At 37.3% G+C, this 16130-nt stretch overlaps 1 protein-coding gene across 1 annotated transcript; it reads right to left on the reverse strand.

Annotated features, from left to right (window-relative positions):
- Positions 1 to 1097: 1097 nt before the first annotated feature.
- Positions 1098 to 11586, reverse strand: LOC125472739 (DNA gyrase subunit B, chloroplastic/mitochondrial-like). Its single transcript, XM_048574515.1, is given in 22 exon segments — positions 1098 to 1459; positions 1818 to 1948; positions 3459 to 3564; positions 3648 to 3701; positions 3844 to 3960; positions 4044 to 4157; positions 5051 to 5118; positions 6154 to 6268; positions 6363 to 6491; positions 6613 to 6711; positions 7254 to 7395; positions 7543 to 7570; positions 7573 to 7612; positions 8112 to 8222; positions 8409 to 8485; positions 8597 to 8747; positions 9008 to 9109; positions 9473 to 9529; positions 10346 to 10459; positions 10535 to 10615; positions 10892 to 11036; positions 11249 to 11586. Coding segments are annotated over 22 exon segments (2235 nt in total). The 5' UTR covers positions 11434 to 11586; the 3' UTR covers positions 1098 to 1390.
- Between the last annotated feature and the right edge of the window lie 4544 nt (positions 11587 to 16130).

Raw genomic sequence — 16130 nt, forward strand, 5'->3', positions numbered from 1 at the left:
AAATTCAACCCTACCACCCACCCGAGCCACAACCCCCAATTGCAGGCCCCTCACCCTACCCTCTCCAAAATCAGACTCAACACTGCCATATCCCTCAATTGCAAGTCCCTCAACCCTAAAAACTCAACCTATGTTAACAAAACAATAAAGAGGGGTCGTGCATACTAGTGCCTTTTGGTTGCAGAGATCTTTTTCATAACTATGGAAGAATTATAGAGAGAAACAAAGTTACAATAAAAAGAGAAGTCTCAAAGATGAAGAAGAAGATAGGACAAATAGAAATCTTAAACAATAAGAGAGAGAGCAAAAAAATAAATCAGACTTAGAGGATAGATGACTTACAATTGAATTTGGGTTTGTTAATGGCTGTGAGGTGTGGTAGCGCAAGGGAGAAAGAGGAGTTGAGGGGAAAGAGAGGAAGGGGAAAAGGTTTTGGCCATTAGATTTCTAACCCTATGGAACTACTCCGGAGATGATCTAAATCCTATAAATAGTTAGAACATGTATATTCTCTCTCTCTCACATATACTCTCTCTCTCTCTCTCTCTCTCTCTCTCTCTCTCTCTCTCACCCTTTGTTTACATGGAGGAATCTACTCAACTCAAAAAAACGAAACCAAGAAACAAACATTGCATTGCAGTGTCCGAATCCAAATGTTAAAAAACAGTACCAGGAAACAAATACTACTAGTGCCCACAGTGTCTGAATCCAAATATAAAAAATATAATCAGACGGACACTGCAACGCAATGTCTAAATCCAAGTGTACAAAACAGAATCAGAAAATCATCCATATAAGTAGGAACATTGCAGTGTCTGAATTCAAACACCACATTTCAGTGTCTTGAATTCAAAACTGCATTAAAGTGGGTGCCAACTATAGTGGCAGATTTTGTAATTTTTGTTTATTTTAAATGCATTTAAGTATCACAATACATGATTGACCTATTTATAATTAACACAAATATTGTTGATATATTGTTAATATTGTCACTTTTTTTTTTTTTGTCAAATAGTCACTTTTTATTGATTCTACACAAAAGCACCCATATAACTACTGGCTGCATTTCCTGAAACTAAGAAATTTTCTCCGATAAATACAAAAACAGAATTTCATATAACTAATAAGATTTCAAGAAAAATCGAACAGAGTCGTCCCAATGGAAAGGCAAATCACCACATATAAGTCAACAGAATTTCCTACAATAAATACAAAACCCTCTAAAAAACTACCTAAACTCATAAGGAGTGCGACACGCAGTTGGTTTTACAGCTATGAATAAAAAACGCACCATAAAGCATGTTTGATAATTGTGCCAAGAGTTTCTGCTTGTCTGCAAAATTTGTATACAGGTTCATAACTCCTCGTCTTTCCTGGATCCATGGCTCCTTTAAATATCCAACTTATCGAGGTCGATCATGCTCGCAGAATTCTTTATGAGCTCCTTCCGGTAATCCACCTAAAACAAAGATACCCACAAATATCTACGTAAACTGGCATTTCGCTCAATGATACATTAGTTATGGCATCTGGGAAGCTGAATGACTCCAACCTTAAAACAAATAGCCTATCAGCAGTATGTTTCTATATTTCAAATCCCGTTTTGGATATTTTAAGACACACCATAAAGAGCACACACGCTAGAGACAGCGGGGGCTTTCATGATATAACTTTGTAGACAACAGAATGTCTTGGAGTCACTTTTGATTTCGAAAACCAAAAGGTATGCTTAGAAGGCAGCCCTTGTAAATATAAGCGCCAAATAGCTTCAGTTAATCATACCTGAGCAAAATAACCTTTATAAACGCTCTACTTACCCGAGCACCCATAAGGGATGAAAACACAATGTTTGCCTCAGCAGCATCCTCAACCCCTAATCGTTTAAGAAGCCTTTGCTCAGGATTCATTGTTGTTTCCCATAACTGGGCAGGCATCATTTCCCCCAGGCCTGCATTGCAATCACACCAACATGATAATTAAACAGCTAGTTCCAACTGAAAGTTCAGTCATACATGGCTTGAATTCACTAGTAACATAATAACTTTCCGAAAAATAAACATAGGGATGTCTTTATCTATAGAAACAGATAATTTAGTAGATGTTTCCATTAGTATGCCCTTGGGCTTTATCCGGGTTTAATGCTTCCATTACTTGATAGAGCAGTTGATTGTCAAAGGATTGTATGATATAACCCTAACACGGAGTGTGAATGCCGAGGTACACCCATGTTTAGAGCTGCATGTGGCCAGTTTATGAGCAGAAGCGTGCTTATGTTTAATCTCTATTTCAGAATTATATGGTATAATGAACCAAGCTTGAGTAAAACCTAGCTCACTTGTTCAAACTTATGATGAAAGCTCGTAGAGCCAATTAATATAAGACGGGGTAACAAGTTTGTATGCAGTTAAATTCCTTAATTAGGTTTATATATATATCATTGAAATTACAATTTGAACAAAAAGCCATCTGCTGACGTTAAAGCAGATACCATTTAGGTGGTGATCGCTAGTTTCCTAGCTTTAATTTGAACGAAAAGCCATCTGCTGACGTCAAAGCAGATACCATTTAGGTGGTGATGGCTAGTTTCCCAGCTTTAAGTATTTTGGGGCTCAATGGTTGTTTAAATTTAGCATCATAGCTTTAGTTGCTGAAGGTTCTAGAATAAAATGCCTCTAATCCCTTCTTCCACACTTATCCATTAATGTGCAACGTGCAGGATGGGTTTTACTAAATGTTTTACGACATATCTGACTCTCTCAGCTTCCTCATGTACAGGATGCAGCTGCATGTGAGGGAGTGTGTTGGCTTGACATGCACTGTTGACAACAGCTTAAGTTTTTAGGATGTAGAGGTTACTTAACAGGTAGGAAATTACCTTTTGAAAAAGGAAAAAAAATTAACCAAAATTCAAGCTCAAACTGTTCATCAAGCATAAGCTCTAGCTCCTAGATTTTCTTCTCTTTTCATGGTATCTTGCTACAAAAGAGTGACTGACAGGTTGATGTTGATAGTTTAAAATTTAGGTGGTGGCTTTTGGTCCAAACCGGAAATCTAGCAGAAACATCACATAGCATTGGAACAAAACATGTGCTAGAAAGATAATACTATGAATTCTAATATTTAAACATGTCACCTAGTGAAGACAAATTGCCTCTCATCTAGTAAACTGCAGAAAGGTATAAAGTTGGCCTATTAATGTCATTGACACCCATTAGTCATCTAGTAATCTGCTTGTACAACATCATCTCCTCTATATAATTGCACAAAAACATAACATTTTAATAAAGTCTGAGGCATGAGAAGAGTCAGCTGACGTTGTGGGCACTAATGGCTCTGCCATGCCCATAAAGGACCTACTGACTTGAAAACATATATGCCCTTACAAAGGAGCTCATTATCGGCCACTAACAGCATGCATTGAACTGTATAAACTTCAGTTTCATAGTGTTCATACTAACCTTTGAACCTCTGAATGTTGTAAGACGCATTTGAAGGGAAGGAGCTCTGAAGCATTTTAAGTTCAGCTTCATCATAGCAATATTTGGCTTGCTTTCCCCTCTCAACCTGGTTATTTCAGCAAAACCAATGGACTTAGCTATATACTATTCTATAAAATCCCTCTGATTAATTCAGATACAAATACAAACCTTGTAAAGTGGTGGAACGCCAACATATATGTAGCCCTCATCAAATAAGGCTCTCTGCAAGCAAGAACTACTGCATCATGTTTGTAGCCATTGCAAATAACTAAATAAGTGGGGTTTCTTATGTTATTTGTTTCTTATTAATTTCTGTTTTTAGATATACCATAGGAAAAAATTCCCCAAAATATCCGTTCCCTACCTGATATCTGAAGAAAAATGTCAGAAGCAGAGTACGGATGTGAGCACCATCTATATCAGCATCTGTTAAAATGATAATCTTATGGTAACGTAGAGCCTCCTTCTTGAAGTCCTCACCCTGAAAAGAAGATTATGTAGATGATTCCTTAAAAATAAATAAATAATATTATAAATGAAAACATATAACAAAATTTATTCAACCTTCACCCCAAGTCCAAGACCAAGAATTAGATTTTGAATCTCTTCATTTTTATACATTGCTGCCTCATCCTTCCTTTCAATGTTCAGAATTTTACCCCTCAGTGGCAGAATGGCCTGCAGAAAATATTTCACAATATAAATTACAGCCATCCCATAACTTTTTACACAGAAAAGATGGATGATCCATTAAGAAGGCTATTGCTTTCAAATCATTATATCTGATTCCCAATGCATTACGAAGCCATAGCACGAACAACATTCTGGTCAAGCCACAAATCAGAATGCCATCACATAGAGGGCAAGACAAATAATGTATCAGGTCATATTTTTATCCGAGCAGTACAATCCTCAATTTTATTACCACAGCAACACACTATATGGATACAAAATGAAAGTTAGAATGATTGACCCATAGACAGTAAAAGTAGTGGAATAATTGTTCTGCTACAGTGATATTTGAACCAGTAAGGTCTGCAAACTTAATGGTAGTGGAATGAGGTTACAGAGAAGTGCTTCCTTTTCCAAACGATGACCATTTAATCTGGCATCCATGCTTTGAAAGATATCAGGATCCAAAATTTAAATAGCTCTCTTCCAATCAATTCCCATTTACTATTCTACAAATCATCAAATGCATAACACAAAACAGCTAGTGCAGAAAAGACTATCAGGACCCAACTTTTTAATAGCTTTCTCTTCCATTCCTTTCCCATTTACTTCTCTATAATCATCAGATGCTTAACACAAAACAACTACCAATTCAGATCACTATTAAAAAAAGGTCTATTGCAATGGAGGCAATATATAATTTTATGTTTTAGCTTGCTCTTCCATTCCACTCCATTAATTTAAAAGAAAAACCATTCACTGCTAAAAAAGGTATATTGCAAATTGGCTATCAGGATCCAACTTCGTAATACCTTTCTTTTCCACAACATTCCCATCTATTTTCTATAAATCATCACATATGCTTGCCAAAACTACAAACTAAACAGTTATAAATTTACCTGAAAGCGCCTATCACGACCTTGTTTTGCACTTCCACCAGCTGAGTCTCCTTCAACGATAAAGATTTCTGTAAACATAAAACAGCAAGGAACAAAAATTTAATGCTCAACAAAATAATACGAAAGTTTGTTAGAATACTTAGGGCAACAAGACGGGAGAAATACATATTAAGAAAATCTCTTACAATTCAATTACCAACCACAACTCTTAACTACAAATATATAAAAACCAGATCAAGCCATACAAATGTCTCATTACATTAACGCAAAAGAGCAGAGCATACATTAAATCTCACAAATAATGCCGGAACCATTTACCATTACTATGGAAGCACAAAAATTCTAAGCAAATAAGGTGGAAGGTCACTGTTCAAGGAAACTAGCAGGAGAACCAAAATAGATACGATGAGAAAGAGGACCATGCAATCTATCATTTCACAGCAACATGCTTGTGATAACTGAATTCAATATAAGAAATACACCAGTGGTTGGACTCATTATGTCAGCTAAATCTATCAAATACTAAAGCCTACCAGAAGAGAAGAAAAACCAAAAAGATATTCTTCATATATACTGTTACCCAAGTAAACTTATACGGTAAATAAAAATTATTCACAATAACAATTAAAGAGCGTGAACTCTTTAAAATCTATGCAAACATCGAGATATGTTTCTTCTCCAAGTAAAAAATGTATTCAAAAGGAAAAGAATGATGATCAAGTGTTGAGTAGTGTTAATTTATCCAAAAAAAAAGTGTAGTGTTAATATATTCTCTAAGAAGTAAATGCAACAATTTTCAAAAAAAAATAACTTTCCAGAAACAAACAGTAGAAAATATAATGTTTAAGACGGTTGCAGTGGAAAATCCAATAGTGACTAAAGACAGACTTTGGAATTTATAAATTCAACTAAAAGGAATATGTCGCTGAAGTAATCCTTGCAACTGTTAAGTTTAAGAAGATGAGAACTATAAAATTTGGAATCATAAGCAGAGCTAGAAAATGATTACTATCAAAACATCTAATAACCTAATAACCAGAAACTCAAAACAATATTCCTTTGAGAATCTGACGTCAGCTTCATACAAGACGGTGCAAACATACCTGATTCTTCAGGATTTGTTGATGAGCAATCAGATAGTTTTCCTGGCAGAGAAGATGATCTCAACACACTTTTTTGTCTGACTAGTTCTCTTGCCCTCTTTGCAGCCAAAGCTGCCTAGACAAGGAAACATTAGACGCTAGGAAAAGATCTCAAGTATAATCTACGTAAGCTCCATGCATCAAAGCGCTATCATAATCTACAAGGATACCTTGAGAGCATTCAAAGACTTTGAAAGGATTGAATCCAGTACATCCGGATGCAACTCCAAGTATTCTGTAAGATACTCTTGAAGTGATTGATCAACCACTCTCCGCACCTCTGGATTTCCCAACCTAGTCTTTTAACAGAACAAACAACAAATAAGGGTACAATGGTAAAGCCTAGGATGCCCCTAGAAACAGTACAGCCGAGCTGCCAAATCATTATTCCACATCGGGATTAATACAAATAGGTAGTACCTTTGTTTGGCCTTCAAATTCCGGATTGGGAACTTTGACCGAGATGACACACGTCAACCCTTCTCTCACATGCTCACCACTCAAAGTAATATCCTTTTCCTGGACAAAAATATAATGCGCCTCAAAATAATGAAAACTTTTTTCAATATGTACTTTGAATTAATAATTAGATTAACCATTGAGATGAGTTTATTGTAGATAATTAAATCTTCTAAGCCTAATACATATGTACAATGAACCAGCTTAGGCAGACAACATTTCACCGATAACAGAAATGAAATGCATAACTAAGTTATTCACAGTTGTCACCATCTGTTTTGATAAACATCAAAATCCTATCTTACTTCTTGAAGTGTGTGTGTGTATGCACGCGCGCACCTGTGTGCCTGTCTGTGTGCGCGAGAAAGAGCCCTTAAGTTAAAATACACGAGTATTGTGCAAAGTGATACAAGTTTATTTAAACCTGACAGACAAATAGAAAACCCAGAAGTTTAATGATGAAGAGTTGCTATTTATAAATAAAATTTCAGTTTCAGACCACCCTTCAAGAAAACAAAATTATAGAAATAAAGAGAAAATTAAAAGAAGCCACAGCAGATTACTGTTATTTCTGAAAGAATGACAACAGAAAAGGGGTGCACCTTGATAAGTTTTGACTTCTTTCCAAGACTATTTAGAGTTCTTGTTAATGAAGCCTTCGTTCCATCAATATGGGTTCCTCCATCAACAGTTCGTATGCTATTAGCATACCCAAGCATTGTATCTGAATATGCATCAGAACACCTAGTACCATATCATCACAGTAATGCAAGAACTGGTTGTCAACAATTTGCAAAATTTTATCCCATGTAAAATTCACTTTATCATAATTTATGACAAGAAACTTCTTCTTAATGAAGGGATTGTAAAATACATAATGAAGTTAATTACCACTGAAGAGCTACATCAATAGTGACTCATCTACTTCTTTTCTAAAGCCAACCACATCATGAAGCGGTTTCTGAATCAAAGAGGTCAATGAACCATCTTTAGAAAATAATGCAAATCAAAATCCAAAAACTTAAAATATCATATAGTTCATACGGATACACATTATGAAGTAATTATACTTTATATGTTGCCAAGTGACATGTACTTAAACTATATGTCAAGGAGTTTCTAGGAAATTTGACATGTCATTTTTGTAGAATACTCATATAGATGCTAAGATTCACCGCACCCTGTGTAGATCACAAAAGAATGATGTCCAGTAATTGATAGTATTCTTTTCTTACAAATGAAATTCTTAGAATACAAGGTACATGTGTAGTATACAAGAAGCCCTATCCTAGAGTTCAAAAGGAAGAAGTGGGAGAGTTAGTATTTGTTTAGACATCTGCATCACTTGCTTAAGAACCATGAAGCAACATCACTAACTGTAAATTTGCCTAGATCAAATTTAGATCAAGCAATTCTAACAATGGAACAAAAAAATTGCAAAGATAAGAGGTTGAGCATACCTTATCAGTATTTAGCCATTTTACATATTCAACCAAACCCCCAGCATAAAAGTATTCATTGTGGTGGTTCTTCTCTGGATTGATATCCTCTTGTCTAAGAGTGATCATGAGCTGCAAAAAACAGAAGACAATAAAATGTCAAGAACAGAAAAACAATAAACCTATCCTATGATGCCCATTTCCCACTAAAATGAAAATCCATAAAATTTATCAACAAATACAAAATGCAGATCAGCAGATTTATTTGTTAAAAGGTAGTGGGGCATAATAATTAAGAATTAAAAGCAGTGACTTTACGTTTGGGTTTAGAAAAGCTAGTTCCCTAATTCGTCCAGCTATCGTGTTGTAGTCAAACTGAATATTAGTTGTGAAGACTGCAGGAAGATGAGAATCAGATAAAGCAAATATAAATCACCAAATAATTGGGAATAAATTTTAAACTATGACCATCGAATTCACTAGGACTCGAAGGAGATAAGAAAAACCTTCTTTGTCAGGCCAAAATCTGATGCGTGTTCCTTGCCGATCTTGGAATTCAACTGGAAGCACATGACAGGATAGAGTTGTCACAGGTTTTCCACGAGAATACTTCTGCTGATATTCCATTCTATCACGCCAAACAGTAACTTCTAATGCCTGCGAGGCCAGGCATCACAATTTAGCATGGTAGACACTGATAACCCAAGTATTAAACCTCATAAGCAGAGAGAGGTGAAATTTGTATTGGTTATTTTTAGGCAATTAGTTGAAGGAATTTTAGCATAATGGAAGGAAATGTGAAGAAGGTGGCCATCTTGAGGGATAAAGAGAGAGGTTAAATGAATCCTCAAACATCGATATATGCACAAAGACAGGAAAAATGACCAAACAAATTTAGCTTAACAGATAATGCACACCTCAGACAAGGCATTGACGACTGATAACCCCACACCATGCAATCCACCAGACACACTATAGCCACTACTTGAACCACCAAACTTGCCGCCAGCATGTAAAACCTGAAAAGTAATTCATAAAATTATCACTTATAAAATAATACAGCTATGTCCCAATATAAATTTCTCAAGTCTCCAGTTTTGTAAGATCTTTCTATCACTAGAAAATAGAAATCCCCAAACTCGTTGAGTTCTATTATCCATAGTTCAAATCTTGAAGATACCACTGAAAAATATGCTCAATATTTGACTTATCTACAACAGCTTATAACCAAAGTTACAAATACATGTTTTAGTGTACATTCAAAAAGTTTTAGACAATTATTTGTTTGATTTTGGTGTAAAAAATAACTGACCCTGTACAATGTGAAGTGGTTCCATTCTAACCCTACACCAAAATTTGAATGATAATTTATGTAACAATACCGTCAACACAGTCTCCAAGGAAGATTTCTTGGTTGCTGGGTGCATATCAGTCGGAATCTGCAATGAACAAGAGCATAAAAAGCACACATAAAGACAATAGCTACATATATTTAAAGCTGGACCATAACTGAAAATTATTGAGATGAGTATTAAAAGAATTCTAATATAATGTGTGGTCAGATGCAAAACTCTAACTAGCACTGCATTAAAAGTTAGGGTTCGGAATCTAGAAACACTGCATGGGTACTCAACCACAATATTGTAGTCCCTACATCTACAGTACAGTTCTGGTAAATGTAGTTTTGCAATGGCGCTTTGCGCACTTGACTCCAGAGTAGGGTCTTCCCACTGAACCCTAAAATCTTAGCGAGGCAGGGAAACTTTTTTCCTTTTTTTAACAAACAATATGATCTACACTAAGGGGGAGGGGAGGGGTGAACTTAGCTTCCCAATGGGCTAGCAATAATGTGGTTCAAATTCGCCTTTGACGAGAATCGAACCTAAGATCTCTCACTTACAAGTGAAGAGGAATACACCGTAGTACTAAATGGCCTGAGGCAGGGAAACTTTAGTAAATAGCTAATTAGGTACCTTGAAAAAATCAAAGGATCCCACCAAACCGTCGCTGGTCAATGAAATATATAAGGACCAAAGGATCCGGACTTTTACTTTTGTTATGTGCCTTAATATGTTTACTGCATTGCAGAATTTAGGCCGCATTTTAATGAACAATTTTACAGACTCTGGAAATATTGGCTATACATATGAGATATATAAGTCTGAAGGGAGTATAGAGGCATATCAACACATGTCAAATATATAACACAGGAATTTTTAGTCTTTTGTCTAAAAGGTGAACAGAATGGAGCATACCCCACGACCATTGTCAGTGATGCTCACAGAACCATCCGCTAGCAAAATGACCTCAACCTTTGAAGCAAATCCGGCTTGAGCCTCGTCAACTGCATTATCTAATATTTCATATACCTAAAAGAAAATGATCAGAAACTAGCAAAAGCACATCATTCAAACTAGAAAGATACAAGTGGGTACAAATAGTACCAAATGGTGAAGACCACGAAGTCCCGTGCTCCCAATATACATTCCTGGCCTCTTTCTAACTGGGTCTAAGCCTTCCAATACCTGAGCATGAAAGACATTATAGCACCAAACCAAAACCAAGTCAGAAATGACAGTTTACACACCCCCCCCCCCCCCACTCAGAACAATTTTCTAACTAAACCCATCAATCAGCAACAATTCCCAACAAACATAAACAGTTAGAAACATTTACTTATCGATTTCAAAATACGGAAAAATGCACAAACCACAAAAAGAAAAGAAAAAATTGCATAATGTAAATGACTAAAAGAGAATAGTAATTTTGTATCCGAATCGCGTAAAAACCAAATAGTTTACCTGAATCTGATCGGACCCATAAGCACTGGAGCCAGTAGTGCCTTGAAAAGCCTCGGTTGCAGGTGTAGAGGACATAAAAGCTCTTGCAGAAACCACATTTCGAACTGCACAGCAGCTACCAACGCCCTTCAATGGAAATTCCGCCCTGCCACAACCAATAACTAAAACCCTTAAACACTTTTCACTTTCCGAGCACAAACAAAATACAAAAATATTATCAGCAAAAAACGAATGAATAAATTTATTAATTCGGAATTAAGAAAAAAATAAAATATTTTGGGACAATTCCAGCGTTTCTAGGGAACCAAACAGGAATGAAGCAGAAAGCGAGGGGGAAAATGGGAAAGAGGAGAGCACCTGGGTGGGGGGTTGAAGAGGAGAGAGGGACGAGGAAGCGAGGAAGACGAAGACGGAGAAGAAGAAGAAAAAGAAGGAGAGGGGAAGTGAGGGCGGAGAGAGGAGTGGGAGAGGAAGCGTAAGGCCATGAAGCGAAGATAAGAGGGCGGAGGAGGAGGAGGAGGTCGAAGAAGAAGAAGCGCCATCAGTATTTGGTATGGAACTAAATCTTTGCTTTTTACAGGGTTTTTCTTTTTCCTTTTAAAAAAAAAAATATAAAATGAAACGATAAAACCCTTTTCCGCCCAAAACCCTACCCCCTTCCACAAGCGCTATCTTCCCTCCTTTCATTTTATTTATTTTTTTTATTTTTTATTATTTTTTTTTTGCTAGAAAAGGAAACTGCATTAAAGAGAAAAGCCCCTATGGCAACCCGTTTGAGTCCAGTCAAAGAAAAAAGCAGCAGGAGCTGCCACCGGAATGGTCCTATTCCAAACATGTGTGTGAACAACAAAATGCCCAACACTAGGGATCGCATTCGCAAGGAAATTAGCCTCACATAACACATGCTTTTAGGAGATGCCCTCAAAGGAATCCGCCAACGAATATTGGCAAGAATGGTCCTCAGCCTCCAGGAAACCTGATGGGAACCACGGACCGCCTCAATGACCAATTTAGAATCGCCTTCAACAATGATGCACTTGAAACCTCTCAAGGCATCCAACCAAAGCCCGTCACGAAGTGCTAAACATTTCGCTACATTAATAGTACTTTGACCAACTTCACGTGCCCCAACAGGGATAGGAAGACCCAAGTCATTTCTAATCACAAAACCAAAAGCAGCCATCTGGTTAACCACCGAACCATCAAAATTAAGTAATTAAGTTTGACATATCCATTTTCCAGAGGAGACCAATGGATAACACCTGGAATTACCCCTTGTTTATCATTTTGCTTCATATGCAATAGTAAGTTAGCTTCATGATAATCTCTACCCATATTTAAGGTAGAAAAAACGATGGGAAGTGTTATTGACACTCCAAAAATCTCATTCTACACTCCTCATAAGTGTATTTTTCTTTCCAAATATAGAAAGTTTGGAGTGTAGAATGAGATTTTTGGAGTGCCAATAACAATTCCAAAAAGTAATTAGGTTTCTTATTCTGAAACACAACAAGATTTCTTTCTTTCCAGATTTGACAAAAAATAAGGAAAGCCATATGCAACTCACTTAGACCATCACAAGTATTGATATCTAGGGAGTCTAACCAATCATTTAAACTCAGGGTTCGATTCATCTTTAAAGAGTTAGGAAGCATGGGATTGTTCCAAATCTATCTACCAAAGGCACAACTGACAAACAGGTGGCTTCTACATTCATTTTCCAAATTACAAAGCAGGCAAATAGCTGGAATATTGTTAATAAAATGAGCCAGTCGGTCTCTAGTTTGAAGTTTCCCCAAAACGAGCAGCCAACCAAAAATTTTAATATTGTGAGGCAAATCAAGCTTCCACATCTTCATTAAGAGCTTGCTAGAATTATCATTATCAATGACCGAATTCCATAACTAGGTAGCAGACTTGACAAAAAACTTACCATTTGCATTCGGACCCCAACAGCAAGAATCACATTAAGGAGTGAGAGGTAGAGGAACACTACAAATCTTGTTCACAATATCCACATCAACTAGACATTAGCAAATGCCCATTCCAATGGCCATTTTCAATGAACTGACTCACTCTCAGCTCTGGATCAACATTACCAATTTGAGAGTCAGATAGCAGATTGAAGAGCGGGAAAGGAAAAACCTAATTATAGGGTCCAGAAGCAAATATCTTCTCCATTTCCCACCACCCAACGCAAACCCATTATGACTACCACCCTAGCTTTAAGTATGCCCTTCCAAGCACAAGAATAATTTTGTCTAATCTTATTATTTAAGAACTCTTCATTCTTCAGATATTTATTCTTAACAATTTGGACCCACAAATTATTGTCCTCAGTTAAAACCTTCCACACTAATTTAGCCAAACAAGCGTTATTAAAATGCGCATTTTTTCGAATACCAAGACCTCCCTTCTCTTTTGAACAACATATTTTGTCCCACGCGACCAGGATTGAACTTAGAGTCCTTTGCCCACAAAACTTCCTACTTTCTCTATCAATAGCCTTCATAACCTTATTAGGACATTTAAAACAAGAAAGAGTATGATTAGGGACTCCAGCAAGATTAGATTTGATAAGAGTGAGTCTCCCTGTCTTAGAAAGAGTATTGGCCTTCCAACCCGACAATTTGTTTTGGATCTTAACGATCAGTTCTTTGGTGTTAACCTGGACTTTCCAGAAGATAATATTATGGATCCCCAAGTATTTACCAATAGTGGTTTTATGCTGAATTTGAAGGATATTAACTATATCATTTTTAAATTGATTCCTTGTGTTATTAGATAAATATAAAGAGGATTTATGGAAATTTATTTTTTGCCCAGAGGCACAAGAGAAATCCTTAAGCACCTTAGCAATAAATCTGGTAGCTGTATTGGTACCTTTATACCATATTATTTATACTGTGTTTGGTACTGAACCGGATAGGACAAAAGAAAAAAAAAATTTAACAAATCTTTCTTTGTTTGTTGAACTTTTCTCATATTTATACCTATTGAAAACCACATAAATTTTCAAATAACAAAGAAAAATAGTAAATTTCATACATCAAATTCAAAATATTTTCTAATAACATAAAAAAAGGTTCACAAAAAACAACTACAATCGTTACGATATATAATCCAACCACATATCCAAGTTCATAAAATATACAAATGCAAGGTGGTTTCAGTAAGAAACAGTTTGTCCAGATAGCCAAAATATATGCATGCTACTTTTAACAAAATATATGCATGCTACAACTTATAACAAAATATATTGTTGTTGGTTTGAAATGTCAATTGGGGTTACTTTGTCCAAGTAACATGAGTACAAAGGCTTTTTTCATTGCACCATCCAAAGACGAGAATGTCCTCTCATTCTGTGGCTTTTCGAAAGGGATATTTAGTGCCTTGATTTGATCCTCAATAGACAAATCCATCTTTGACAATTCTGAAACAATCTCAGGTTTTGGATCCACTCATTTCCCAAAAGCAACTTGTAAAACTTCACCCAACTTATCAACTGATTCAGAAATCTGCACACACACACAACTTGTAAAACACGCACACACACACACACACGCTGCACACACACACACAATCTGCACACACACACACACACGCACACACACAATCTGCGCACATTGCAAGCACAGACACACACACACACACACACACACACACGCTGCCCTTGGTTTTCTCTTCCATTGCAAGCACACACATGCTGCGCGCACACACACACACACAATCTGCGCACATTGCAAGCACAGACACAGACACAGACACACACAGCCCTTGGTTTTCTCTTGCATTGCAAGCGAGCACACACACACACACACACAATCTTCGCACATTGCAAGCACAGACACACACACACGCTGCCCTTGGTTTTCTCTTGCATTGCAAGCGTGCGCGCACACACACACACACACACACACACACCCTGCACATACACACACACACACACACACACACACACACACACACACCCTGCACACACACACGCTACACAAACACACACGCTACACACACACACACTGCACACACTATCTACGCACATCGTTGCACACACACACACCCTGCACACACACACTCGCTGCACACACACACACACAATCTGCACACACACACACACACGCTGCACACACACGTACACACACAATCTGCGCACATTGCAAGCACAGACACACACACACACACACACATGCTGCCCTTGGTTTTCTCTTCCATTGCAAGCACACACATGCTGCACGCGCACACACATGCTGCGCGCACACACACACACTCACAATCTGCGCACATTGCAAGCACAGACACACACACACACACACACAGCCCTTGGTTTTCTCTTGCATTGCAAGCGAGCACACACACACACACACACAATCTGCGCACATTGCAAGCACATACACACACACACGCTGCCCTTGGTTTTCTCTTGCATTGCAAGCGCGTGCACACACACACACACCCTGCACACACACACACACACACACACACCCTGCACACACACACGCTACACAAACACACACGCTACACACTGCACACACTATCTGCGCACATCGCTGCACACACACACACCCTGCACACACACACTCGCTGTACACACTATCTGCGCACATTGCAAGCACAGACACACACATACACACACACAGAGTTAAAATTGTAAGTTCAACACCAACAACAAACCCTAAATTCGACCCCAATAGAAAACCCTAAAATTCAACACCAACAACAAACCCTAAATTCGACCCCAATAGAAAACCCTAAAATTCAAAAATTCTAATTAAAACACAAAATTACATAATCAATTGCATAATTAGAGAGAAAATGATAACTAGATTCAATCAATTGAAAGAAAATTGCAAGAAAAATAGGAGGAGGGGGAAGAATAGAGGGAGGGGCGGAATCCTAGAAGAAGAAATCTGAAAAGTACAAAAATCAAGCAGTCATCTGCAAACATCAAGTTTGTAACCCTAAAACCTTTAGGGGCAGTTAACGGCCCAATATTCTTCTTAGGAGACATTCCCAGGCTGTTCAGGTGTCTTACCGGAGGCTCCATACACAAAATGAAAATGTATGGGGACAGAGGCTCTCCCTGACTAATACCCCTCGAAGGATAAAAATAGCCATGAGCTTTACCATTCACTAACACAGAAAAAGAAGTAGAAGTAATACACTACAATAAGATTGACCCAGTGAGCATTAAAACTAAACCTCAGCAACACAGCTCTATTATAATCCCAACTAATAAAAT

The sequence above is a fragment of a genome, unplaced genomic scaffold (assembly GCF_019419815.1).
Source record: "Pyrus x bretschneideri cultivar Hongxiangsu unplaced genomic scaffold, Pyrus_bretschneideri_v1 Contig72, whole genome shotgun sequence".
Classification (NCBI taxonomy): domain Eukaryota; kingdom Viridiplantae; phylum Streptophyta; class Magnoliopsida; order Rosales; family Rosaceae; genus Pyrus; species Pyrus x bretschneideri.